Source organism: Protomyctophum bolini (genome assembly GCF_963924005.1).
Source record: "Protomyctophum bolini genome assembly, chromosome: 3".
Taxonomy (NCBI): domain Eukaryota; kingdom Metazoa; phylum Chordata; class Actinopteri; order Myctophiformes; family Myctophidae; genus Protomyctophum; species Protomyctophum bolini.
The window spans coordinates 13,135,883-13,163,748 of NC_137864.1; the positions used below are offsets into that span (position 1 = coordinate 13,135,883).

The 27,866-nt window shown below is 42.3% G+C and overlaps 2 protein-coding genes across 4 annotated transcripts; both read left to right on the top strand.

Annotated features, from left to right (window-relative positions):
• The first annotated feature begins 386 nt into the window (after nt 1–386).
• hgsnat (heparan-alpha-glucosaminide N-acetyltransferase) lies at nt 387–12,760 on the top strand. The gene is made up of 18 exons (XM_080759420.1): nt 387–550; nt 1,685–1,812; nt 1,930–2,066; nt 2,272–2,390; nt 2,549–2,618; nt 2,808–2,877; nt 3,397–3,500; nt 3,968–4,044; nt 4,157–4,187; nt 6,051–6,211; nt 6,538–6,653; nt 7,040–7,161; nt 8,359–8,485; nt 8,992–9,078; nt 9,224–9,301; nt 9,491–9,561; nt 11,163–11,275; nt 11,836–12,760. The coding sequence occupies exons 1-18, from the start codon at nt 451–453 to the stop codon at nt 12,015–12,017; spliced, it is 1,893 nt and encodes a 630-aa protein (XP_080615546.1). The 5' UTR covers nt 387–450; the 3' UTR covers nt 12,018–12,760.
• Nucleotides 12,761–14,458: 1,698 nt separating this feature from the next.
• Nucleotides 14,459–27,479, top strand: LOC308312781 (recombining binding protein suppressor of hairless-like). 3 transcript variants are annotated; one of them, XM_080759493.1, is made up of 12 exons: nt 14,459–14,578; nt 15,206–15,244; nt 15,392–15,487; nt 16,829–16,994; nt 18,520–18,694; nt 18,932–18,961; nt 19,397–19,534; nt 19,700–19,812; nt 20,023–20,163; nt 20,801–20,956; nt 23,505–23,608; nt 24,550–27,479. In XM_080759493.1, the coding sequence occupies exons 1-12, from the start codon at nt 14,559–14,561 to the stop codon at nt 24,902–24,904; spliced, it is 1,533 nt and encodes a 510-aa protein (XP_080615619.1). In that variant the 5' UTR covers nt 14,459–14,558; the 3' UTR covers nt 24,905–27,479. The 3 variants fall into 3 exon arrangements, with proteins under 3 accessions (XP_080615619.1, XP_080615620.1, XP_080615621.1); XM_080759494.1 differs by lacking the exon at nt 18,932–18,961 and having other exon boundaries at nt 14,460–14,578; nt 18,520–18,700; XM_080759495.1 differs by lacking the exon at nt 18,932–18,961 and having other exon boundaries at nt 14,460–14,578.
• Nucleotides 27,480–27,866: the final 387 nt, after the last annotated feature.

Sequence of the window (27,866 nt, forward strand, 5' to 3'; positions counted from 1 at the left end):
TAATACAATATTAATGTATTACAAACACAATACAATATACAATACAAAAAAAGATAAATAAACTCTAGTCTAAAACATCCCAGTCTCTATTTTTGTCGGTTTTGTCCCTTCTCTCTCCCACTATATTATAACATCGCGTCACGCAGGCTTCCCCAGGGACTTTCTGCAGTACCTGTGGAAAGCATGGTTTCTATGTGCTGCTCTGTGCTCTGATCCGGTCTAAAGCCCACCTACTGCAATATGCACACACCTCTAAGGCACACCGTTTCCCTATCCGCTCTACCGGATCAGCAACCTGCAAAGTTAACTGACCCCAGTCTGTCAAAACAAGGGGGGAACAGGGGAAGTACGTGTGTTATTATGAAAAAAGATAAATCAGAGACACAACAAAAAGAAAAGTGTGGTTGGGACGCGGGGAGAAGAGAGGGAGCAGAGGAGGACTGTGCCAAAATGGCTCAACCAAAGAACTATGAGCTGCTTTTTCTTGCAGTGGTTGGTCTGATTGCAGCCGTTTGCGTGGCTCCCCTGGCAGCTGACATCATGTCTTCATGTAAGTGAAGTGTTGGCAGCAGCAGACTGCTATAGTTCTACATAACATGGCTACAAGCCTACATAGATAGCTGTAGTCCGCACTTATCTAATTATTTTTCATTGATGTCAACTTGAAGGTTATGCTACATACAAGTTTATTACACTTGCCAGCTTAAATACCAGCAGCAAGACACGAGTGGGTTAATTTATCCTTATTGAACCGTCCAGAGTCCAGACTACAGCATCGTCATGTGATGTTTGTAGATACCGGTGCCTGTGGCTAAAAACATGTTATGTCTCCAGGAAAGTGGAGGGATGAATGAACCATCTATAGTAGTCAGTCCAATATCGAATGGGCCTCAGGGTTTGAAATTCCCTCCCAGGGAGTTATTGTATCCTCTTGAAGTGGATTGCTGGAACATGTGACACACCGGGTGTGATGCATTGCACACAGGGATAACTTTACTCAACCCCCACACTCACATGCCTCCCGTAAGCCAGTCAGGCCAGTTATTATTACTGCTTGCTGCTTAGTAAGATGGAATAAACAGATAGTTGTTCTTTTAGACCTGAATCAGAAGCATTAAGGTAAGTTTGCAGCTTGACAGCAGATGTACGACTGAAAAGATGAAACGTTAATGTACATTTGCTGTATGTTTACATCTATGACAGCCTGACAGCACTGAAGCATGCGAACTACTGTACCACCAGGCTATGCTTGTTTAGTCCATCCAATATACAAGCTACTGCTATGGATGCATTGCTATTGACAAGAAGGTTGTATGTGTAGCAGAGTGGCTCACAACCCCAGACAGATCTAGTTCTGGTCTGCAGGGGGCTATGGACCAGAGCTGCCATTTCAGCTATGGACCAGAGCTAAGCCAGATCATGACCTAAAAGTCTAATATCTCCCTCGAGCTAGGGGGAATTCCCTTTGGCTACTTGGTTAAGATGTTGGGTGTTGGCTTCCCACGCGGTAGACCCGGGTTTGAACCTGAGCGTTAATTACATTATGTAAACATTGGCTGTACATTTTGGTGTGGTTTGTTGACTGAGTCTTTGTCTCTTTCTAATTTTATTTTCAATGTTTCTGGTAGAAATGTTACGATCAACTAGATTGCATTGCACAGTGTGTATTTTGCCTCTGTTCCAGTGGGTCGTCCTCATCGTCATCAGCAACACAAGTCTGTAACCCTGAAGATGGATGAAGCTTTTCTGACAGTAAACAATGAACTAAGCACTGAGTTGGTGGTGTCCTGGGTGTCAGACCACTGCTATCAGGTAAGAGTTTTCAACAGATGAATATACGGATGAAAGAAAGATAGTAGTAAATAGTTGCGATCAGGCGATTGTGTGTGTCACTGTGTGTGTGTGTGTGTGTGTGTGTGTGTGTGTCAGTGTTTGTATCAATCTCTAGGGGTGGTGCCCGCAGTGCCAGGTCCTGGCATGGCCAGCTCAGCGGACTTCATTGTAGGAACACAGCATGGCATTACACTGCAGCTCAACAGCTCCCCTATCAGCCTGGAGCTGTGCACGTAAGTACACTAAAAAGCTGGTTCATTTAATGTCAGCATATGAATGATTTAACTTTATGCAGATTTTTTTTTTTTTAATTAAATAAATAGATATGAACAATGCAATTCTGAGCATCTTAACAAATTTAGTTAAAAGGTATATTTAATACTGTGTGTGCGCCGTGTGTGTATGTGTTGATCTCACGGTTTTGATCTGTTCACCCAGGGTTCCATTCCACTTTTGGGAGTATGGTAACTACTCATTGTGGGTTAAAAATCTGAATGACCCCGCTACTGTTAACTGCACCTTGTTGACCGAAACAGAACCTGTTAACAGCTACATACGTGAGTCTTCTCTTCTCTTCTCTTCTCTTCTCTTCTCTTCTCTTCTCTTCTCTTCTCTTCTCTTCTCTTCTCTTCTCTTCTCTGACACATTAACACCTGCTTCCTACTACAAAATATACATTCATTATATTCAATATATGGACCACATTTCCCCTCAGCTATCTTGATAGCCTTCCTCTTGCTCACTGGCCTCGCCGTTGTATCTGCCATCGGAGGTACAATATTGGGGTAAAACATTTACTTATTTATATGCAAAGTTAAATAAAACATATATTAAATTAATGTGTTTTTAGCATTAATTTTGATTGCATTTGAGCGCCATGCTACACAGCATGGTAATTGAGACTCCCTGCTTGGCTCTATTACTGTGTAATGAGTAGAAACTGAAAATTATAGTAATTGACTGATTATGTCCAGGCTGGATGTGGTGAAAAGTGCCCTCTTCCGATTGGGCAACACCATGGAGACAGAGAGGCTCATCAACTCTGTGAGTATGTTTGTGTGGTGACTCGTGAGCACAGTAAAACATGATTTAGACAGGGATATTCCTGGAATTGGAACAAAAAGATAGCTGATTGCAAACGCAGTGAGCACTTACTATGAGACCTAGCAGATCATGTCTGTGCGTGCGTCTGTCTGTCTGTCCGTGTGTCTGTCCCGCTATCCAAATATGGAGTGTGTTGCATCAGCAATCACTCAGCTCCATATATGGGCACAAAAGGGGCCAGGTCCACTCAGCTCCATATATGGGCACCATATAAGGAGTCCCCAAAGCAGCTATACGTCCAAAACCCAAATATGTACGAGCTGCGTTCGCTTCCCGCGTTTGCGCGTCTTACTCGTACATACTTTAATTGCGGAGTAATCGTATACTCATTTTATGGTCATGTCCATCACTATTTAAATAGTGCTAACTAAAGACCTGTCCTGTATTATTATTATTTTGTTTTTGTTCAGAAGCAGCAACATATCAGAGACGATTGATAATTTCTATCCCATCTTTCAGGAGCTGGGCCCCCCAGGAAGGTCAGTGGAGGTAGTTCATGATACCATCCTCCCACCACCGCCGACCCCCAGTAAGAGGCTACGTTCCTTGGACACTTTTCGAGGGTAGGCCCCGCTCCTCTGTCCAGCTCTTCTTCAGTTTGTTCGTTTAAAGATACTGAAAGGATTACTGGATTGACTATGACATATTGAGAAATTAGCCTGTGGATCACTGAGTTTAAAGGTTTTCTCTGAGCCACCAACCATGGAGAAACAGTATTTGTTTGTAGGTAGATTATTTTACTTGCATGAAGTAGGGGATCCGCTCGTATTCCGACGGCGCATTAGTCTTCGCGTGCGGTTAGGGTTAGGTACAGGGTTAGTAATGGGGCGAGTCGGACAATGCGCTGTCGGAATAATGACACTGGCCCGTGAAGTAACAGATTATTTTGGTCCTGTCTTTTAAAACCTTTTAGTTCCTTCTTGATTGGTACACTGTATGTCTATGTACCTCACTTACATTATTTGGCATAATGGTCAAACCAAATTGATAAATAAATGTTGTGTAATAAATACTGTATATTTCATCTCAGAATCTCCTTGGTCATCATGGTGTTTGTAAATTATGGAGGAGGACGATACTGGTTCTTCAAGCATGAGAGCTGGAATGGTGAGCACACAATCTTCGGTTCCTTCAAACCTTGTCACCAATTATTCATGCCAGAAGTGGTTGTTTGTGGAATTGATGGGCAAATCTGTTATCTCAATTTGTCTCTGTACAGGCCTTACTGTAGCTGACCTGGTCTTCCCATGGTAGGTTCACTTCCTGCTTTTCCTTTTTTTTTAACTCCCCCAACTCCCCTTCAGCACTTATGAAAAGGTTCCTTTGTTCTACAGTTTTTGAGCTACTGTATAGGCCAATGTATACTTGGACGCAAGGGGCCGCAACTCTGCATCACATACTGTAAAGTTCAGCATCTGCTCATGGCCATGCTACATACACATGCATGCCATATATTAAAGTGCGGGCAATTACACTGACTGCACATGTAGCCTAGAAAAGACAAATGTATTACTTTACCGTACTAACGGTATATTATGTGACAACAATGTAAGGACTTCCGTTGGCAGGTTTCATAAATGGTATGAAACATGACAATATGACAATATCAGTTTAAAAAGCAGATGGCTTGCACACATCCACTTCTTTGCTGGTGCTGGACAAAAGGTAGATACATACAGAGAAGGAGTGGTCCGCACACAGTCTTTGCTCCAACAGTGTTTATTGTTTTAAAACACCATTCTCAATCAAGACACAACGTTTCGGCCGTGAACGGCCTTCATCAGGTGATAGTAATCAGTATATGATAACCTCCCTTATATAGTGGTCGTCACGTCAGGGCAGGTAATTTTCAAACACATTACACAACATTACGACAAAGTTTAAAACTGGCTGGCATTTAGCTTGTTACAAACTGTTTAAATATTTCTTTAATATTTGTAAATGTTTGAAATATTTGAAATAATTTTTACATTTGAGATTTTGCAATTTTTTCATTTAAAAATATTTAAACAGTCGTAAACTTTGTCGTAATGTTGTGAACTTGCTTGTTGTCGTGGTGATTCAACTTATTTTATCACTCTATGGTGTTTGAAAATTACCTGCCCTGTTGTTAACCAGTCACGTGACGTGACGGCCACTATACAAGGGATGTTATCATACTGATTACTATCACCTGATGAAGGCCGTTCACGAAAGAAACACAATGCAAACCTGAAAAAAATCCTACTTGGTGATTTGTTGAAGGAATTTATTAGCCGAGGTCAGAGTATATCTGTAACGCACAGAAATAATTGTCTAAAAACTCACCTCTTCCGACTCCACCTTAGCCCGTAGCACTTGCCCTAGCCTTGAAGACCTTGCAGGCTCATGCAAAGGCTAAAATATGCAATTTAGATTGCATGTAATGTAGACTGATGCCAGGTCATTATTGATCTGGTATTCTACGGCATTCTAGTGTTTATAGTTTCAGGTCAGGGACCAGAGTTGTTCGGCAAAGAGAGACGATCATTAATTCTAGGGCTAGGCCCAAAATAATAAAGACAAATTGAACTTATGTGTACATTCAAGACTGACCTAACCAAAATAAGATGACTATTTATATGCATTTGATGATTACCATGTGTTGTTCTTGGTTATTGTAAGTCTCTCTGAATTGACAGTGTCTGCTAAATGCCTAAATTGTAAATTGTCACAAAATAGGATTAACTAGGACAATGGACCTCTTGCCAGGGCAAGGCTCCTTCAGTACATTAAGTTGTGCTTTGGATTGAGTGCAGCCCATGATCCTGTTGCTCTTGAACACATGCACGTGTGTGTCTGCAGACACCAAACTGTATATTAGAATGTGTAGACTGTAGAACTTTACCGCTGAACCAGTGTTGAAGAACAGAATAACACTAAAACATTCCAGGTGACTAAAATGTGACTAAAACTAAACTCCACACTGCGCTGAACCGCTGTACGTGGACCCTCCCTGGTCACGCTTTTAGATCAGGCCCTAACAAGTCCTCTGCTTAGCCCACTGTGCATTATCTCATTTCCTCTCTCTCTCTACACTTTCTATCCCTCCTCACTTCTCCCTTCCCTATGTTTCACCCACCCCACACCCGAAGGTTTGTGTTTATAATGGGGACATCAATAGCCCTCTCAGTCAACTCTGTGCTGCGCAGAGGCACATCTCGAGCTACTTTACTGTGGAAGACTGTGTGGAGGAGTCTGCAGCTCTTCATCATAGGACTCATCATCATCAACCCTAACTACTGCCAGGGACCCTGTGAGCACAGACACACACACACACTACTTCTGTAGTACTGTAACAATCTCAGCCACATTCCCCCGTCTTTTACTGCATTTGCTTGTGTTGCCTGTGTGTGTGTGTGTGTGTGTGTGTGTGTGTGTGTGTGTGTGTGTGTGTGTGTGTGTGTGTGTGTGTGTGTGTGTGTGTGTGTGTGTGTGTGTGTGTGTGTGTGTGTGTGTGTGTGTGTGTGTGTGTGTGTGTGTGTGTGTGTGTGTGTGTGTGCGTGCGTGCGTGCGCATGTGTTTGCTTGTGGCTGCAGGTAATGTGTACTATGCATGCTCATACTCTGCTCTCGTCTGCAGTGTCGTGGGACAACCTACGGATCCCAGGTGTGCTGCAGCGTCTGGCCTGGTCATACCTGGTTGTAGCCTGTCTGGATCTGTTGGTGGCCAGGACTCGCCTCGACAACCTGCCCATGGTCAGTCAACCACTGTTGCTTACCCTAAGCTTTTAACCACTTAACCAAAAAAAAACTAATTATTCCGGAAATACTCGATCTAAAAGCTCGCAGCCCATTGCAGTGTGACATTCAAAACATTTTCTAATTTGTTTGATTTTGTTTTGGCCTGATGACATGCCCAAAGATGGAATGCCAAGATTAACGTGGTTAATTTTCTAGCACATGTATAGTATAGATTAGAATATTGCTTCTGTGGCTATGAAATGAAAGGGTATAGGTTTTCTGACATTCTTACAAAGTTTATTATTATTATTATTACAGTAATCTTGTGCTTTATTTATGATGGATGCTTTGTTTATAAGCGTGTGTGCTGCTTAGTCCAAACTCGCCTCTTCATTTTCCAGGATGCTTGGTGGTACCCTGGCTGTGAGATTCTACTCTACTGGCCTGCCTGGGTGTGTGTGATCGTATTGGAATGCATCTGGCTTTGCCTTACCTTCCTACTCCCTGTTCCTGGCTGCCCAACGTGAGTCAGACATGAGTGTGTGCACATGCATGTGCGTGCACATAAAGTGCTTTGTTTTGTGTTGTATGTATGTGATGTGATGTAAGAGGAACATTGGGCAACTGACATAAGAGATGCGGGCAAGGCGTGAATCTCGTTTGCGTAAGAGCATAGGCATGGTCTGGGCATGGTAATGCCCCGCCTGCCTCTGATTGGCCTACCGACACTGCCCGTCTTGACTGTCTTGACTTGGCACGCGCGACAGAATGCAGCCTTGTAACTAACTTGTACGTTTTATTTTTGTAGAAGAGCCTGAGGCAAACTAATATTGTTTATGCCGTTTGCTTTGATGGAATAATTGATTGAACATGTACGCCATAATATGATTTGATTTGGGATTTGATTACCCGGGATGTGCATGCACCTCCTGACCACTTCAATCAATTATTCCATCAAAGCAAACTGCATAAACAATATTAGTTTGCCTTTTCTACAAAAATAAAACCTACAAGTTAATGCGCGGGCAACATCATTCCGAAGGCTGCTTTTGAATCATGAAACTTTCACCATCTAGTTACAGTTTGGAAATTGTGTGCAACTTGACAGTTGCACAAAGAAATTAAAAAATAATCAGTCATGTGAAACACAATAGTTTTCTCACTAGATAATATGTCTATATATAAGCATGTCATTTTTTCTTCTAGCACTGGCAGAGCAGTAACGCTTGTTTATATGTGAGAGGGGGAAAAAACAACCTACAATAAAATGGCTAAATGGGTGTCGTGAATGAAAGGCTGTCGACTTGAAAGAGTAGCAAAGAGGGAGAGTAACCAAACCTGGGCCTGAATCATCAGTGAACAGTGAAGACATTAGATTTCCGAATCTATGTACAATAATGTAATGGATGTTGAAATCAAGCACTGGCTAGTGCATTTAACTATTTTCACAAAGTTGAAATGTGTGCAGCTGTTAGCGACTTAGTTCCAAACAACCGCCAGGAAAGCTGGAGAGGGATTTGCACTACTATGCAACTCAAATGCAACTTGGATTAAACTAAGCTTCAAACGGCTAAAGCTGCATGACGTTTACCATGTAAAGAGTTTTTAGCCTGACTTTCTGATAAGTATGAACAATATTCAACACCAACCTTTTAAAAGAGTTTGGCCATGATTCCACAGCTGAAAAAATAATGGACTCCCCTCCCTTCTTTCTGTACAGTGGCTATTTGGGTCCAGGTGGAATTGGGGACATGGGTCTGTACGCTAACTGCACTGGGGGAGCAGCTGGGTACATTGACCGCTGGCTTCTGGGCGTCAATCACATCTACCAGACCCCTTCCTCTCGGGTTAGTGACCAACTTTAGAAACAAAAACACACTAAGCAATTTAGTCTTAATTATAAGAGGATATGATGAGCTGAAGCATTTCTCTCGCTATATGTTTTGTCATTACTCAGCGGTACGTTTTAACAGTGGGCGTCAGCTTGGCATATTTTCCGGAAGTGCATTATTTGTCGAAAGTCGAAAGATAGTTGAAAAGTGGGCGGAGGAACGTGCCCGAAAACATGAAAATATGTTATCTTTTGGAGGACATTGTCCGGCGATAGCCAATGAAATGCATGTGTTGCTTTGTTTACCCTCCACGCAGAACGGTGACTAGTTTCATTATATACAGTAACGCCCACTAGGAGACGTTTTATAGCCCAGAGTCACCGCTGTTCGCCCGCTGTTAAAACGTAGGGTAAAATTATAAACATTACCAAAGTTAAGTCTGAGGTGGAAGAATAAACTAGAGACTATTATTGTGTTTCATATGTCTACAATTATCAAATTGTATTCTCATTTTAATTAAGGTCATTTATGCGACTCACGTGCCATATGACCCGGAGGGTGTTCTAGGGAGTATCAACTCTATTGTCATGGCTTTCCTCGGATTACAGGTTTGTGTTTTTTTTTCAGTTTCCCCCCCTTTCTCTCTTTTTAATCTTCCTCAAGCAGAGGAGATTATCATTAAGGTCGCTGGATCCATCATCAGACTGAATCAATTGTGTTGTGGATGTGTGTTTCTGTTTTTGACTCTGCCAGGCAGGAAAGATTATGTTACACTACAAAGATCTCCATTCAAAAATAATGTCAAGGTTCCTCGTATGGGGCCTCGTGCTGGTAAGCAGACTATTTTGCTATATCACATCTGTGCAGCTCATGTGTAAATCCATCTGTTATCTCTTCCAACATACTGACTCGCTGTGTGAAAGCAGCCTGTGCCTTTTCTCAAAGGGGTGTATGCACTTGGTTTTTCTGTGAAATGTGTCCAACTCTTGTTGAGCCACGGCGTATTTTTGTGTTGCACAGGGAATCCTTTCAGCTGTTCTTACCCTATGTTCCAGAGATCAGGGCTTCATTCCTGTCAACAAGAACCTATGGTAAACCCACTTGTATTAGCAGTGTGACTTGTATTAGCAGACACTACGAGACATTTTTTCGTACAGGGAGCAAAACATTTAGAAAACATATATCAATACATGCCCAGCTAGATGTAGTTTGCAATAAACATTTCCTTTTTAGAAATAAATATTTCTTGACTGATTTTTATTTTATTTAAATATACATAAAAATATGTTTCTAGAATTTTGGACACAGGATTCTTTGACTTTGTGTCCCAACTCCCAAGTGGCCAGTGCACATAGAAAATAAATTGCGACAATCCGGGCGCTCAAAGTTAAAAAGAGGAAAGCCTTTATTAAATAAAAAAGGCAACGGACAACATGTTTCGATCATAACTGGTCTTTACTCTTCATCAGGGAGAGAATGAAGAGCATCACCAAACACACTCATTGTATAGCAACAAGAAACATAGCTTTGCAATGAGACAATTAGCAGGTGTCAGAAGCACGTGAGTCAGCCAGTTAATACATAGGTAATTACTACTAATTACATGGTTATGCATATAGGCACTCAATCAACCCCTGACGCCACACGTGTGTGTGTGACAGCCCAGAGGCGGAGAATAAAATGGCAAAAGCTATACTCTTAAGCATCAAATATTCAGCAAAAGGAAGAACAGTGACTTTATTACAAATCATGAAAAAGCACATTATAATCAATAATAAAAGTAGAAAAAAAGCTAAAGAAAACACATGAAGTCAATATCTTCATTTAGGCCAGGAGGGGTGAGAGTGTCCAGAAGAAGCAGAAGAGGCATTGGCTGAAGTGTCTAACTATATTGTAATTCATATTGTTGATGCGGATAACGTATATGTTCAGCCAATCTATTACGGAGGCAGCGCTTTGTCCTGCCAACATAAAATATATTAGGACAGGTACATGTCAGGCGATATATAACGTGGGTGGTGTTACAATGAATAAAGTCATTAATCTTATAGATTTTCTGTGTTTTAAAATCAATAAATGATTAGGTCTGTGAGACATTGGAGCAGTGGGGACAATTCATGCATTTGAACATGCCAAATGGTTTGTTAAGCCAAGTCTGCTTTTTAATAGACGGAAGGTAACTATGCATGAGTTTATCCCTCAAAGTGAGGGCTCTTCTGAAGGAGAAAATAGGGGGGGTTCACGAAACAATCCTCTCAGGGAGGGGTCACTCTCCACAATCAACCAGTTTTTTTTTTTTATAATGCGTTGAATATGTGAAGACATGCTACTATATTGGGTGACAACAAAAGGGCGTTTCTGTTCGGTTGATGCCAAGTGCTTTATTGCGTGCCCGAGCTACAGTACATTAACCGGCTTATAGCCTCTGTCTTTAAATCTGGTTCCCTGGAGGAACTCACTGCTGCCACCATCTGTCGGAGTCAGGTAAGAGGTTAAATGTCTGGCAGATTTCTGACTAAAGTCACTGTCGCATATACAGTGTAGACGTTGAAACTGCCCGAAAAGGATGTTTTTTATAAGATGGCGTGCATATTTATATTTGTCTACCTCAGTAAAGATGTCATATGTGTTCTCTTTGCAGCTGAGCTGATTATGCCTTAAATTGTGCTCTGCATGTCTGTCTACCTTCCAGGTCTCTGTCTTATGTGACAACACTAGCCTGTTTTGCCTATGTAGCACTGGTGCTGGTGTACTACACAGTGGATGTAAAACAGTGGTGGTCAGGAGCTCCCTTCTACTACCCTGGTGAGCAGCTTGCTATAGGCCTGTCACAATTATCACACAATCATCTAATCACAATTATTTGAGATAATCGCAATTATCCCATTCTGGGCGGGAACCCCTTTTGGTGTTTAAAGCATTATGTTATACTTAGCTATTGAAAAATAGCAGATCTACACGCTCATAGATCATATCATTCTTTGAATTACCGTATATATTCTTTTTTTGGGGGGGGGGTTTCCCTGGAACTACATATTTTCAGATGGGGGTCCGCAGGCAAATACAGATCAGAATGGGGTCATTGACAAATAGTTTGAGAACCACTGACATATGGTTTTTCAGGATTTAGAAGACATTTTGTAGAATCTGGTCTCAGGTCTAAATGGGTTATTGTATCACATTGTGACAAAAATAATAATAATAATAATTGTTAATCGCAATTATTTGCGTGACAATTAATCGTCAAAGTTTGTAATTGTGACAGCCCCAGAATTGAGATTTCTGTTTCGGGGCATGTTTATTGTGTTTTCATGTAGAGTGAGTTCCTTAACCTCACCTCTCCTTGCTCTGTGCTTGTGTTCCAGGCATGAACTCTATCCTGGTGTACATGGGCCATGAAGTGTTTGAGAATTACTTCCCCTTCCGCTGGCGCATGGCCAACATCCAATCCCACGGCGAGCACCTCACCCAAAATCTCTTCGCTACTTCCTGTTGGGTCTTCATCGCCTATCTGCTTTACAGGAAGAGAATCTTCTGGAAAATTTAGGAGAACTTCTACCCACTGTGTCTGGGAGGTTCTGACACAACCAGCGAACTGTACTTATGATTTATAGTCTTAAGTATTTTGAAAACAGAACATGGAATTTGTTTTGGCACTGTAGTGTAGCTAGTACTAGCTACAGTATACCGTTTGTTATAGCTGCTTAGATTCAATAACTGTCAGGAAAACCCAACATAAACCTGAGCGTTCACTTTCTCCAAAGAGAAAGACTGGACTAGACTAGAACCAGCTGATTCCTGGACATGGCTGAACACGACTCAGGAAGAACTGGAGGACTGGTCAATTTGAACACTGTAGCGGCAGTACAATTGACAATAATTAATCTGTTTGTTATATAAAATACATGTTGTGACGGTGTACTTGTCATTCCACAGCCAAAATGAGGTGTGTGTGTGTGTGTGTGTGTGTGTGTGTGTGTGTGTGTGTGTGTGTGTTTTTTTTTGTTTTGTTGGGGAGAGTGATTTAGTTTCTGTTTTTTTTAATACCATGTGACATGGTAGTATACACAATTTCTGTTAGGGTTAGTGCCAAGCCAAGACTTTGTTATTATAATTGATAAAATATGTAATGTAAAAAAGATTCAATTCATTAGGCTTTTCCATTGCTCCCGTACCAATGTCTTATGATTTGAAAATGAATGTAAAACGTGCTCTTATGTTGTATGCATATGTAAATGACTTTTGTATCAAAATTCTATTACTGTGTTTAAAAGTGTATTTCTCATTTAATACGGTCTTGACAGATGTGTTTCACTTCAATATTTGTGACATCAAAGGATAATTTAAATAGAACTGACTACCGCATTCTTTTATTTTGTACTCAAATTTTGAGTATTTCAAATTTGTACTTGAGTATTTCCAATTTCCAATACTTCTACTCCACTACATCTCGGAGGCAAATATTGTACTTTTACTCCACTACATTTATTTGACAGCTTTAGTTTCTTTGTAGATTTGGACCATTATTTATTACAAAACATTACCCACTTCAGCCCTATACACATTTTGGTACATTTGAACTGAGCCAGAAGGCAAAGCTCTCTATATCGATCAATCTTCGTTCCTACTCTCACCTATGGTTCATGAGTCATGACCGAAAGTATAAGGTTGCGAATGAGTTTTCTTCGACGGGTGACTAGCATCTCCCTTACCTTAGAGATAGGGTGACAAGTTCAGTCACAGCAGAGAGACTCTGTGTAGACTGTAGAGTCACTGCTTCTTCGCTTGGAAAGTAGCTTAGTTGGTTCTGGTTAGAATGCCTCTCGGGCGTCTCCCTAGGGAGGTCCTCGAGGCACGTCCCACTGGGAGGAGACCAAGGCGCAGTTGGAGGAATCACGTCAACTCACTGGCCTTGGAACGCCTCGGGATCCCAGGAGGAAGTTACTAATGTTGCTCTGGAGAGGGAAGTCTGGAGCTCTCTGGTGGAGCTGTTGCCCCCGCGACTCGACCACGGATAAGTGGTTGAAGATGGATGGATGCAAATAGCTGATCTACAAGCTTGTAGATCGGCTATTTTCAAAAGATTTTTATACATTTACAAAACTTAAAATGAGACAAATGTACATTTTGTACACTTTACGTTGTACTTTTACTCAAGTAAATGTTGAATTCCTTGGTATTTCTATATTGCAGTATTAATACTTTTACTCAAGTGCAAAATGTGAGTACTTTTTCCACCACTGTTTTTTGCAATGACAGGCCATCATCGCTAAAAACTATCCTTAGCTCGACATCATTGATATCTATGCTGATTCTTTAGTGAAAGTTACTTTTCTTGTTTTTATATTCAGTCCCCAAAAGTATCATGAAAACAATAACTGATTTCCCAAGAGGGCGAGTGTATAGGTCATGTAGTTGGTTGTTTTCGTTTTTTTGGTCTTATCTCAACAACAGTATCATCATGACCTCAGTTAAATAATACTTCTCACTGTCCTCTGGTTGTGCTTTCTAACCGTCAGTGTGGAGAGGTGTAGTTGGTTTATTGCTCAATAAGGCGTGGGAATCCAGTTACAGTGCGGCACCTTGTGAAAAAAAAAGAGGAGGAGGTTATGAGGGTATCACTGCGTCTCGCGAGAGGTTAGGTCGATCTTTATTCTTGTCTATTGTGAGAGTTTTTCTGCTCTCGCGCGACATCAAAACTTTCCCACGCCTGTTGTTGTGGCGTCTGCCCTTTGCCCGTCACCCCCTCCCCTCCCCTCCCTCTCTTCTCACCCCTTTACCCCGTCACCTCCCCACACACACTCACTCTATCCTCTCAGCTCTCACTCTACCCCCTCTCTCTCTCTCTCTCTCTCACTCTACCCCCCCCCCCCCTCTATCTCTCTCTCTCTCTCTCTCTCTCTCTCTCTCTCTCTCTCTCTCTCTCTCACACACACACACACGCACGCACGCACGCACGCACACACACACACACACACACACACACAGAGAGAGTCTGGTTCTTCTGTTGTCCTGTTGGCTTTGGTAAGGGGCTGAAGGGGGAGGGATCTCGCGATTGTTGGACTTTTTTTGGGAGAGTTATTGGAAGATGGCGCCCGTTGTGACGGGGTAAGTGTTGAAATTCGGAGCAAAATGAAGTCAAACTCTTAAAAGAAAAGAAAACAAGTTGAAATAGATCGTTTCAGTTCTGTAGCCATTGCCATTCCGTTGCATTGAAGCGGAGTGTGTGTTTGGGAGCGCTGGTGTCGTCCCATGCGTCTCTTCACTACACTTTACTTTGTGTCTAAATTGTTGGGCCAGTTCTCCAGAACTCGCCACCCTCTCCTTCTTCTTCGTGGTATCATCACGATTCACGTCTCAATTATTAATTTATTTGCTGGATTCCTGTGCAATATTGGCTTCTTCCAGGAAAACATCATTTTTATTAACATTCTGCGTGTGATTATTCGTCGATGTCTTTATCGCAGAATACAAGTTACTAACTTTTAATAAGTTTAGTAACGCTAAAGTAGCGCTTCTCTGTCGCATTGGAGTACGTGTGTGTGTGTTGGGTTATTCTTTAGCCCCAGTATGTTCCCTCAGGTTCTTCTTATGCATGTCTCTTTGTAGCTTAGCAACAAAGTCACATAGACTGCTTTAATATGGGTTTGGCAATATGACCCCCTCATGAAACTGTCTACTACAGTGTCTACTACTAAGTACGAACTGCAAAGTAACATTCTATTTGTATATTAGGAAGTTTGGTGAGCGACCTCATCCACAACGCTTGACAAGGTAAAACCAACATGATGGCAACATCACCCCAGCCAACTAAAACCCATTTCAAGTGTGCGTGCGTGCGTGTGCGTGTGTGTGTGTATGCGTGTGTGTGTGTGTGTGTGTGTCTCATCCAATACAAGTGTAATGTGTGTTTTCCCACAGGGAAGCTATGAGGAATTACTTGAAGGAGAAAGACGATCAAACGGTGCTCATACTGCATGCGAAAGTCGCTCAGAAGTCTTATGGCAACGAGAAAAGGTGTGTGTGTGTGTGTGTGTGTGTGTGTGTGCGCGCGTGTGCGCGCGTGTGGTCAGTCAGTAGTGACCGAAGCGCCTACTTAATACATTTATCCTCTTGTACCGAGCAGATTAACAGTGTGTGGACGAAATTTTCAATTGTATTATGTGTGTATTATACATAAAACGCAATGCTGTAGCCTGTACCACCTCCTATGCTGTACCACCTCCAACTATATATATTTACCCCATTTTCATAAACAGATATTATTACATTTTGACACTTGCTTTGGCAGTGTAAATGTTTTCTCACTCTCATGCCAGTAAACTTAAAGCTACTTTGAATTGGAAATTATATCAAAAAAGGTGCTGTCACCTCACAGCTAGAAGGTCCTGGGTTTAATTCCAGCTGGGGGCGTGTTCTCTCCTCCGCGTCATCAGTGCCCATACCCGGGGTCGGCGAAAGGGCCTTTCTGTGTGGAATTTGCATGTTCTCCCTGTGTCCCCTAGGGTAGGTACCCTCCCAAAAAACATGCAGTCATCCTGGTCTCTAAACTGCCTCCCCCTGGCCAGCCAGGGTGACTGATCATAGAGTATAAAGAAGGATAGAGACTGAACCGGCGCGATAGCCCCGCCCCCCACGCTAGAAGAACCTCTTCTTCCGCCTTTTTTTCCCGATTTGGGCACCAAAATACGGAAGTGCAAACGCGCTCAACGTTAAAGCCCAGCTGCACGGGGTTTCCTCATACTTCCACGGGTCCGTCTGCAGTCCCTCCTCTTACCACTGAAAAAAATGGGTTACGAAATCGTGGGATACACCCGTGTGAAGTGAGGGGCGCTAATATAGTGATTTAATAGTCTAACTCATGTTGATTAGGTGAACATAAACATTAAACATAAACATTAAACGCCATTAACAATAAAGAGACGTAAATGACACATTATGACATACATTTTCCCTTCATTGTCAATGCGTTTACAAAACAAACATTGAATTTTATAGCAAAGTTATAACCGAATATATACTCACTTCGTTGCAACCCTAAGAATGGGCCCTGATCCATTGTTTGGGAAACCGTGTGTGTCAGTATGCGTATTTACCTGCTTACTGTAAATCACTCTGGATTGAGAGTTTTTTTGATTGATTATTTTATTGGACAATAATAAATGCAAACGGTACAGTCAAAGCACATTGGACCAAAAGGATGGCACCGAAAAAAGACCTTGCTGTTGCGGACTTGTTTCTATTCGGGTCCCATGCATTCATTCACAAACACAACAATGACAATAATAATCGACATATCTCAAAAACTATGTAGAGGGTCTGCTAAATTCCTAAATTGTGCTTTTCTCAATATGCCAGGTTCTTCTGCCCTCCTCCCTGTGTCTATCTGATGGGCACTGGCTGGCAGAAGAAGTTGGAGAGCATGGAGCGAGAGGGCTGCTCCGAGCAGGAGGCCCAACCCTGTGCCTTTATTGGCATAGGCAACAGTGAGCAGGAGATGCAACAACTCAACCTGGAGGGGAAGGTGGGCACCACAGTTCATAACACAGTGCTGAAGAGTTCCTCTCACTTGTTGTTGTGGTACTACATAAACTACACACCAGGGGTCATTCATCGGCATGTTTTCTTGTGTTGGACATCTTTGTCAAAATTAAATTTTTGGCACGGACATACAAAATGAACAGACAATAATGACACCAGAAACACATAAAGAGCTAGCCCTGAATGACCATAACGGCTTCGTAACTCTGAGAGTGTACAACCATTTGGTTCCATTTGTGTACTCTCAGAGTTATGGGGTCCTTGCAAATAAAACATTTGAGAACCACTAGTACTAGTTGGACTTCTAATATTGTGTCATACATATTCTGAAGAAAACCTGCCTGGAGACATTCAGTAATCAGGTTCCATGATCAAAATAAGAACATTATGGTGTGTAAAACAAAAACAAGACAAGACAAGTCTTTGCCACAGACACATTTTGTCCGTGTACGGACATAGATGACTCCTGCTACACACGTACACGCTGACCACAGTTTACTCTCGTTTTACTACATACAAGGAAGTTCAGAGGTGTCAAATTAATTTGAGGTTGTGGGTTAGATTTGTCCAAATGTGACTTTGTGCAGTCCAGATTAAGTTTGTTCTCTGCATGAATGCGTGCTCCCTGTTCATGTCACGTGAATGAGTACCATTTTTTGTTTATTGATATCAGGTCTAGGACTGAAAGGGAATGTGTACACGGTTTTATTTCATACCTTGAAGTGTAAAGGAGCTTTCTGCCTACAGCGTATGGAGTTCTATGATGGAGCGAATGTCAACATAGTGCTCTTATGGTTATAATCAAAAGCTCAGGAGCCCTAGGTGTCTAAATGTTCTGAAACATTTTGTTCATTTGTAGTTTGGTACTCTGTACCATTATTGATTTTGCAGGAAGAATGGAACAATTCTAAATGGAAGCCACATCGGCATAATAACCTTCTCAGTCACACACATATATATTTTAATAATAATATGCCTGTGTCTGTTCACAAGTGACCCACAATTATGAAGTATTATACTTGACTTTAGTCAAGTATCATCAGTTGGACACAGGCATGTTTTTTTCATAGTGTACTAAAATACACATGGTTTTAAGACATCATAATCTCATTATATATTCTAATCACTGTTGGTGTGATTATAAGTGCTGTACATGATCTTTAGGTGCTTTATGTAAAGTATTCCAGACATTCCTGGAGGTCTAGGCTAAAACAAGTTGTTTTTGCACCCAATAACCACTTATGGTGACTTATATTCACGTTATAAAGCGTGTTAAAACTGATTAGAATGCATTATAAAGTGATAATGTATTCCAACTATGAGAATTCTAATACACTATGATTCTGACCAGCAATTTTGAACAATTATGATACTTGACGTGAGACTATATGCCATTATAATATGGTTATAAAAATCTATTAGGATCTTTGCGTATCGATTTGTTAAGGCAGTTCGGTTAATTGCCCAGCCCTAATGCAAAGCCCCTAACCCCTATCTCTCCCTATCAGCACTTCTGCACAGCTAAGACGCTGTATATCAGTGACTCGGACAAAAGGAAACACTTCATGCTGACGGTGAAGATGTTCTATGGGAACAGCTCCGACATAGGCGTCTTCCTCAGCAAGAGGATCAAGGTCATCTCCAAGCCCTCCAAGAAGAAGCAGTCTCTCAAGAATGCAGACTGTGAGGGTGAAAGCACAGGCGTGCATGTACACACAACACATATACACACACACAGATGGTCTCTTACACTACATGTATGGTACAGAGTAGAGCTCACTGGGCACCCGCTGTCTTCACCGTGTTAGCCACTAAACCACAAAAATTAAATAAATCATAATGAAAATCACTGAGTTTGTAGATCTGTATTTGCTGGTTTGGAAAGATTGACGAAATAGTTCACATTTTTGTCTCCGCCAGGCCGGACGACCAAAGCCCGTACGGCCAAAGGTATTTAGCGTTTTCTTCAAAACACACTTTTTTGCTACTATTCCAGTTATATTTTTCACATTCCATTCTCAATTGGCTATGGCTGACTTCCAAATGTTGTGACCCCAGGGTAGGCAACCCGGCATGGCGGACACATGCGCTCAGAGGAGCAGTTCATTTTGGATTTTCTGCTATAGTAAACCAACATTCTTTGGAAAGAAAAAAATATTAAACGTGTCAGTGATTTATTTTTATATTTACGTCATTTAGTTCTATCTGCCCTGTGCAATTTGTGTTTACGAAGCCTAAAAGGCAAACCGAGATACAAATTGTAACGTTCCAATGTTCAATGCAAAAAACACAATTAAATAATTAATCGCACATTATTTGCGTGACATTTAATCGTCAGCTTAAATTTGTAATGGTGATAGCCCTGTCCATGTGGTCTCTCTCCAGTGTGCATAGCATCAGGGACCAAGGTGGCCTTATTCAACCGCCTGCGCTCCCAGACGGTCAGCACCAGGTATCTCCACGTGGAGGGGGGGAACTTCCATGCCAGCTCCCAACAATGGGGGGCTTTCTTCATCCACCTACGTGAGCCACATGTCCAACCTTTTTAGTTGTCGTCCTCTCCGCCCTCGTTTTGATTCTTTCCATTTTATTTTCTTCCCTTTTCATTGTTGTGAAGATTGCCTTTCTTGCTGTAATGGACGGGTAGGTCAGGGTATAGAAGTAACATGTTTTTTTGTGTGTTTTTAGTGGAGGATGATGAGTCTGAGGGAGAAGAGTTTGCTGTGAGAGATGGCTACGTTCACTATGGCCAGACGGTGAAATTGGTCTGCTCTGTTACCGGCATGGCTCTGCCTAGACTGGTGAGTGAGTGAGCATGCGCGTATATTACTATACTTGAGTTGTGAGTGCCAAACGTCCCCAAAGTATAGTAGAATTTGAGAAATAACAATTTTCCTGGTCCTCACAAGATACATTTTGTTTTATGGTTGTGTGTGTGTGTGTGTGTGTGTGTGTGAGTGATTACACAAGTCAACCTAAGCATTCATCTATGATTCGTCTATCATGTACAGGTCATTCGTAAAGTGGACAAACAGACAGCATTAATGGATGCAGATGACCCGGTGTCACAGCTCCACAAGTGTGCCTTCTACCTTAAAGATACAGACCGAATGTATCTCTGTCTGTCTCAGGAGAGGATCATCCAGTTCCAGGTATGCACACCTGGACACACGCACGTGGTTTGGCATGATAACTCAATAACTATGTAATAGGGCTGTGAATCTTTGGGTGTCCCACGATTCGGTTCCGATTCTTGGGGTCACGATTTGATTCAAAATTGCCAACCATTTTACAAAGCATATCACGTTGTGATTCCGTTCATTTCAGCAGTGTATGAAAATACACTTGACATGACACTTGCTTGAGATAAGTAATCGTGTTTTAAGGGGGTCTTTGGTAAATGGTGGATTTATATAGTGGATTTTATCCAAAGCACTTTACATAGATTGTACATTACATTCACACGAACATTCATACACCAATGGTGGAGGAAACCATACAAGCCACCAACCTGCACATCAGGAGCATTTAGGGGTTCAGCGTCTTGCTCAAGGACACTTCGACACTAACTCTGGGGGAGCTCGGGGTCGAACTGGGAACCTTGCGGTTCCCAACCGGCTGCTCTACTGGTGCCACTACCCCTGCCTGAGCCACTGCCCTTTTCTTTGACATGAAAATGTTTGTGATGAAATATCTGTAGAACCTCTAGTAGTTGGACCCCAGTGTACACACAACACACCTTTTGTACAAAGGTAATGACGATGGACTTTGTTCTGGACCCTCCTGCAGGCCACACCCTGCCCCAAAGAGGCCAATAAGGAGATGATCAACGACGGGGCATCCTGGACCATCATCAGCACAGACAAGGCAGAATACACCTTCTATGAGGGCATGGGCCCGGTCCCCACACCGGTCACACCTGTCCCTGTGGTGGAGAGCCTACAGGTAAATGTCACTGTCCAATCTGCATTTGCATCTACAATTCATAACATTTGACATGTTATCATCACTCTCACCCACCTGAACCGACCCTAGAGTACCTATTCCGAGGCGAACAGTCTGAGAAGATCTACAAGCTCACAGCGTGTCACGGTGTGAGCTTGTAGATCTAGTATTAAGCATGTAACGATACACTCAACTCGGGGCGGCGGTGGCTCAGGGGTAGAGTGCCTGGACGGGAACCGCAAGGTTGCCAGTTCAAACCCGGGCTCCCCCAGAGTTACTGTCGAAGTGTCCTTGAGCAAGACACTGAACCCCTAATTGCTCCCGATGTGCTAGTTGGTGCCTTGCATGGTTTCCGCTGCCATCGGTGTATGAATGGGTGAATGTAATGCACAATCTATGTAAAGCGCCTTGGATAAAGGCGCTATATAAATGCACCATTTACCATTTACCAACTCACGATACGTATCACGATTAGAGCTGGGAAAAAATAATCTAATTAATCAGAGGCTTTGTAATTAATTAATCTCGATTAATCGCATTTTAATCGCATATCAATATTCAACCCGAGAACAGTGAGAAACCTTTTTTTCAAATGTTTTTGGTATCCCAGTGAATAGTGACTACGGGATTCCACTCATTTTCAACATTTTACTGTCATTAATATACCTTAGAGTTGTTGTGTGGATATAATAAGAAAGTCCCCCCCATTCTGTGTTGCCTAGAACTGGAGGTCTGAAAAAAATCAGTAACATTATGAAGTACATCTCAGTGACATCACATGTCACTGAGATGTTACTGTTTTTTTCAGACCTCCAGTTCTAGGCAACACAGAATGGGGGACTTTTTATTATTTCCAGTGCACACAACTCCATAGAAAAATGTTGAAAATGAGTGGTATTCCCCTTTAAGCAATAACACTTTTTATCCCAACAGATAAACAAGTGCAGCAAGTGCCTATATAAAGTGTCTTCAGTGTGTATATGAATACTCAAATGTGCTTTACATGGCAGGGCATGAGAAAACAAATAAAAACAACTTTATTAGGGGGGAAACATTTCACATGACATGAGGTTGGGGCAGACCATTGTCTGACCACGGAATTCTCACGCTTTCTACTTCAGTATGTTTCGCATCGAGGACAGCTTGACAGCTTTGTGCTGTGGTGAAATCACCGCGCTTCTCCGGTGTCCTGTGAGACATGTTAATCTGAAGCAGCTAGCATGGAAGCTAACGTTGGTCATATATGGATCCTTTCCCTCTGACATTGCACACAGCCATGCCGCTATCCACGCGTCCATCCGATAGCTTTTACATCTAAATGTCCCATCCATGGAGCAAAAGTGATATATAATAAGCGGCTTCTTCATTCGATTCATTTGGGTTTGGACTTTGGGCTTGAGCTGTAGCCTGTAGTGTAGAGTGTACTGCTGCTGCTAGCCTCGCTCTATGGAGCAGAGTGTAGAGTAGGCATGCCGCAGCCAATTCAGTACTAGAAACGCGCCCAGTGAGAAATGTTTCGCGGTGAAAAAAATGTGCGATTAAATGCGTAATTCTTTTTAACGCGTTACATTTTCTGTAGTTAATTAATCTCAATTAACGCGTTAAAGTCCCGGCCCTAATCACGATATGAGGTTCACGATATGATTTTTCAGGATATCTTAAACACAGAATAATTTTCCAGACAAATTTCTGTGCAACAGCTGTAAACATGCTTTCTTGTTTAGAACCTAACTCGAGTTGGAAAAAAAAGCTTTCTTTGATGACATTTTAGGATTGAGTGGGGACTATTCTATCTAACAATGGGATGCTTTCTCTTCGGCACAACAAGAATGGTGTTCATAGAAAACGGCAAAAAAAACCCGGCAAAATAAAGTATTGTTTGCTGGTTTCCGTTTAGACGAGAATGGTGTTTTCAGGAGGTGAAAACGCAACAAAGTGAAACCACCTCCCAGAGTGGAAATCTTGAACGCCGTTTTATCCCTTCTCCGTGTAAACAGGCAAAACGGTGAATCCATGGCTCATGTTGGCTCACAGCGCATATGTTTATTACATCAATGCAGAGCCATACATAGATATATATAGATATATATGATATAATGGAGTTCCTGAACAAGCCTCCCTCCTTGCCTACAAAGCGCTGCTCATCAGCGATGGTGAATGTAAAACCATGATTTAAATAAAAAGCCTTGTGATAAGCGTTTATGTAGCCTAATGTATTATAAAATATATAACCATCCCGTGGCGCGCTCTGCCTGCATGCTCTGGGTTGAGTGAAGGGGTTCTTCTTCTTGTACGTGGGTGCCTGGTCTATTTGGCAGCCCGTTACCACCACCTAGCAACGTTATAGCGTTTTCATAAAGTGTGCGTTCTTGTGTAAAGTGTCAATAAACATTGAGAACGCAACAGGACTTTGCCGTTTTATCTGGAGATGGTCGCTGTCTAAAAGAGGCATGAGTCTCATTTTGAGAGTGGATACACACACACAAACACACACACAGTACACAGACAAAATGGAAATGTGTTCTTCCATCTCTCATTCTCTGTCTAGTTAAATGGGGGAGGCGATGTTGCCATGCTGGAGCTGACAGGACAGAACTTCACACCAAGCCTCAGAGTCTGGTTTGGAGATGTAGAGGCCGACACCATGTACAGGCAGGGGCTTATTGTTTGTCTGTCTTCCACCCATATGTTTTTATTGCTTTTGTAGTCCAGCCTGACTCATGCATAGATTTGGACAATCTATCTGCCATTATTACTGACCGCATCGGTATTGACAGTTTATGCAGCCAATGTGTCTTGGTTTTTAACCTTTTAAAATGTTTCACGGTGGCAGATGTACAAGCTCACAACAGATTGAGATGGGACACGTTGTGAGTGTGTAGATCAGCTATTTCTGAAAATGTTTTACAGTGGTTAATTAAAAATGTCAAGTTTGTGTATTTCATATTAACTTTTTTACTTATTGTATAATGAAAGGATTGGTGTTATTTTCATTTGTAGTTTGTAGTCATACTGTGTAACTTTCATTTCTTCTTTGTGGCAACGCCTCTAGTGACCTTCCGGTCATTACAGCGTTTGTCTCGAGTGCGGAACATACTAATTAATTCATTAATTAATTCTGCAGGGTTCTAGCACCAGACGATATTTAGGATATTTAGGACTAATGCAAGTAGTCAGAACATTTATTTATTAACTGTAAAATCCATAAATAAATACATTTCCAATGCCTACATCATTTTACCGCAAGGCCAACACTTGCAAATAACAATGTTTAATAATGTTTAGAGAAGTTGTGCATGTGTCCGTCTTTGTCCACACTCCTTTTTATTTTTATTTTATTTCTTATTTTTTAGAGTAAAATGTATTCTTTTAGAGTAAAATTTTCTGAAATAGAAGTGTTTCAAATTGATAACAAAAATAACAATCTTGACAAACACTTGTCACATCGGTATTCGTTGGTCTAGGACCCTCCAAAATCTGGATCGGCATCATTAGACTCACATTGGTTGAGCTTTATTTATTTTTGCGTGTGTTTGTGCCACTCACCCCATCATCTCTCATGCGTTATCATCATCATTCATCACCCACCCCAGGTGCGGAGAGAGCGTGCTGTGTGTGGTGCCCGACATCTCGGCCTTCAGGGAGGGCTGGCGCTGGGTGAGACAGCCGGTCCAGGTGCCGGTCACGCTGGTCCGCAACGACGGCATCATCTACGCCACGGCGCTCACCTTCACCTATACCCCGGAGCCGGGCCCGCGGCCCCACTGCAGCGCGGCGGGCGCCATCCTCCGCTCGCACAGCACCTCCTCGTCGTCGCCGGCCTCCTCGTCCTCCCCGTCGTCGTCGCTGGGTGGCCTCGGGGACGGCGGCCACCAGGTCGCCTACACGACCAGCGACTCCGCCAGCAGCATGTCATCAGGGGCGTCGGCCATGTCCGTGCTCTCATAGTGACGGCGTGTTTGCACTCCCTCTGTTGCGCTTGTGTAATTAATGAATGAATGAGTTGAGTGAGCGAGAGAGAGAGACGACGTGTGCGTGTACTTCCCAAAGAGGCTCATGGACCTGTGGAGGACACGACACACCGAGTCAGTGACTCTGCATCTTCATCGGGAGGGCAAGTGAGTTTTTAACCAGGAGTGACAAAAGTGAGTTGGAGTTCAGACTGATATATTGTCTCCACTCTAGCTCCCTCGTGTGGATGATTGTGGACACGACAACATCCTCGGTCAGACAATTTGACATTCACCGTAGCCTCTCTTGTGAAAGACACTTTTTATATATATTTTTTTCTGGGTTTGGAAGATCATTTCACCACGCTTACTTTCTATCAAGACTGCGCTTTCACAGCAGAACAGCTTGGTGATTTTATCATTGTTGTGCAAGGCGAACCTTGTAGGGGTGATACATTCTAATAGTAACATAGTTTCTATGGACCAAGGAATATTATTATTATATTATTTTATTCGTATGGTATTTTATAAGCTTTAGCTAAGGTACATTTTCACATTTTTATTTTGTATCATAACGCATAGTAAGTTCACTTTTGTTACCAAATAGATTGATTTGTAACTTTTATTATGAGAGTTTTGGTCTCAGCGGGGTGTGATAAAGTTATACCCATAGTTGTGCGCGGGTCTCATCGATTGAAAATATCCGATCTAAAAGCTTGCGACACGCTGCGAGCTTGAAGATCTGCTATTTCCTGTGTCGCGCAACTAAGTATAAATCTAGCTCAAGAATATTCTATATTGTGAGGTCTCGTTCACTTATATGCCTCTTTCTTTCATTTGCTCTGATGTGTTGGACAGGATGGCTACATGCAGACCCTGTCTAAACGGACATTTAAAGCTGTAGTTCCAGAGTAGTACAAACAAAGGGCTATAGAAGGAAGGACACCCGTTAAACTGTCGACAGACAGACAGACCTGCACCTACCGCTGACTTGCGCATAGCTGCCTTTGATCTTCCTGGGGCCTCTGGCCTCAACCGACCTTTACTAGACCTTTTTTATACGAAAAAGAAGTGTGTAGTGTACACGCGTGTGTGAGACCATGTTTAGTACACCATCCATGTATTTCTCAAGAGACCAATAAGGCCTGTGTGATCTAATCAGTTTGCAGTTTTTTGTACCAGAGCGCTCAATCAAATTTAAGCCTGGCCCCTCACCAATCAGCTGCACAGAAACGGAGGGTTGTAACATAGAAGACGGTGCGCTTCTTGCTTCCGGTTTCAGCAGAATATCAGTGGGTGGAGGGAAAAAGAGATAAAGAAAGAAAGAAAGGGTGTAGCGTAGCGTATAAGGAAGGCAGTCTCGCCTCGGCCCATTCCGCCTTTTCTCACCCATCCTGTTCCTGTGCACGCATCAACAGTTCAGAGGAGATTACGCTTGGCATTTGAGTCGGTGTCGAGCGTTGGAAGAAGAGCTTTAACACCATCTCTGCCTTGTAGCATGCTGTGCTCCAGCCCCCACCCCCCACCCCCGGCTCTTTTATTTAACAAAGTGCGGCTGGCCTGACCAGCCGAAACACTAAAATGGCTTCAGTCGTGCCGTTAAGGTGACCTTTCGTCCCTCGTTGTGGGTCTTGTCTCGGCACGGTCCGGTAACAAGTGCGCTATGCGGAATTTGATACCTCCACATTATGTTCTCCCAAGTCCACACACTAAAGTCGTGAGTGTCCGTTTAACTCGTGACCGGTGTAAAAATGGACCTGTAAAGGTGGGGGGCGGGGTGTCAGAAATACCACCGCGTGCATGTCAATTAAATTGTGTTGCCTTGAAAACCACTACTTAAAGTGAGAGAGTTCATCCTGCTCTGTTCCTCACAGTGTAGCTGCGTACATATTTACACTAAAGTCATGAATGTCCTAGTGTGACTTGCTTACTGCCAATTGGTATTTTTAAATGTCAATGAGGGAATCGGTTTGTTTATTGTTGGGACATACCTAAAATGCTACAAAGTGCATCTGCTCTATATTACTCAGCTATGTATTTACATCATGGGCTCTACTCTGTAAAATCATTGGTGTTAACTTTAACTCGGGTCCATTTGGTTACATACTTTAGTTAAATTGACATCGGATTTACTGCGATAACCTCGAATGGGTTCGTTTATACCTTTTTGTATCACTGGTGCTGTAATACAATGAAAAAGGGATTGTTGCTGTAGAAGTGGGTTACTGCAACATTTACAATGCCTGTTTTTTTTTTTAGAATGTTCGTTTGTTTGTTTTCATTCTGGATTCATATTTGGACTAACCATAATAAGCTGCAAATCTAAAGCTGGCTAAAGCTGGCAAAGGAGGAACATTTCCGCTCACGTTGGTTTGGCATCATCATCGGTCATGTGCTTTATCCCCTAGACATAGACTAGAGCAGTGGTTCCCAAACTTTCATGTCAAGGACCCCCAAATTGACACTAATTGGCCCGCAGACCCCCCATTTGAAAAGATATGCCAGGGACCCCTGGGAAGAAGATTTTCACGGCTCTAGCAGTGATTCTCAACCGGTTTAATTTCAAGGACACCCCGTTTGACATGCATTAGGGCCTAATGCATGTCAAACGGGGTGTCCTTGAAATTATAAGGGTCAATTTGGTTCCAAACTATCATTTAGCTGAGGACCCCCTGGAACTCCCTCAAGGACCCCTTGGGGTCCCTGGATCCCACTTTGGAAACCTACAATTACTACATTTAGTTTTTAATTAATTTCAAAACATTTTCAAAAAACATTCCCAAAAACCTAATATTCATTTCTTTTTGTAGTAATTTAATTTCATGAAGAAATCAAAGAAAAGTATTGAAAATAGCCGATCTACAAGCTTATAATGCAGGGAGACGTCTAATTTCTCTTTTGGGTCAGCCTAAAGGTTTTGGAACCAGTGCCCCTAGAGCTCTGTTACATTGACCACTATC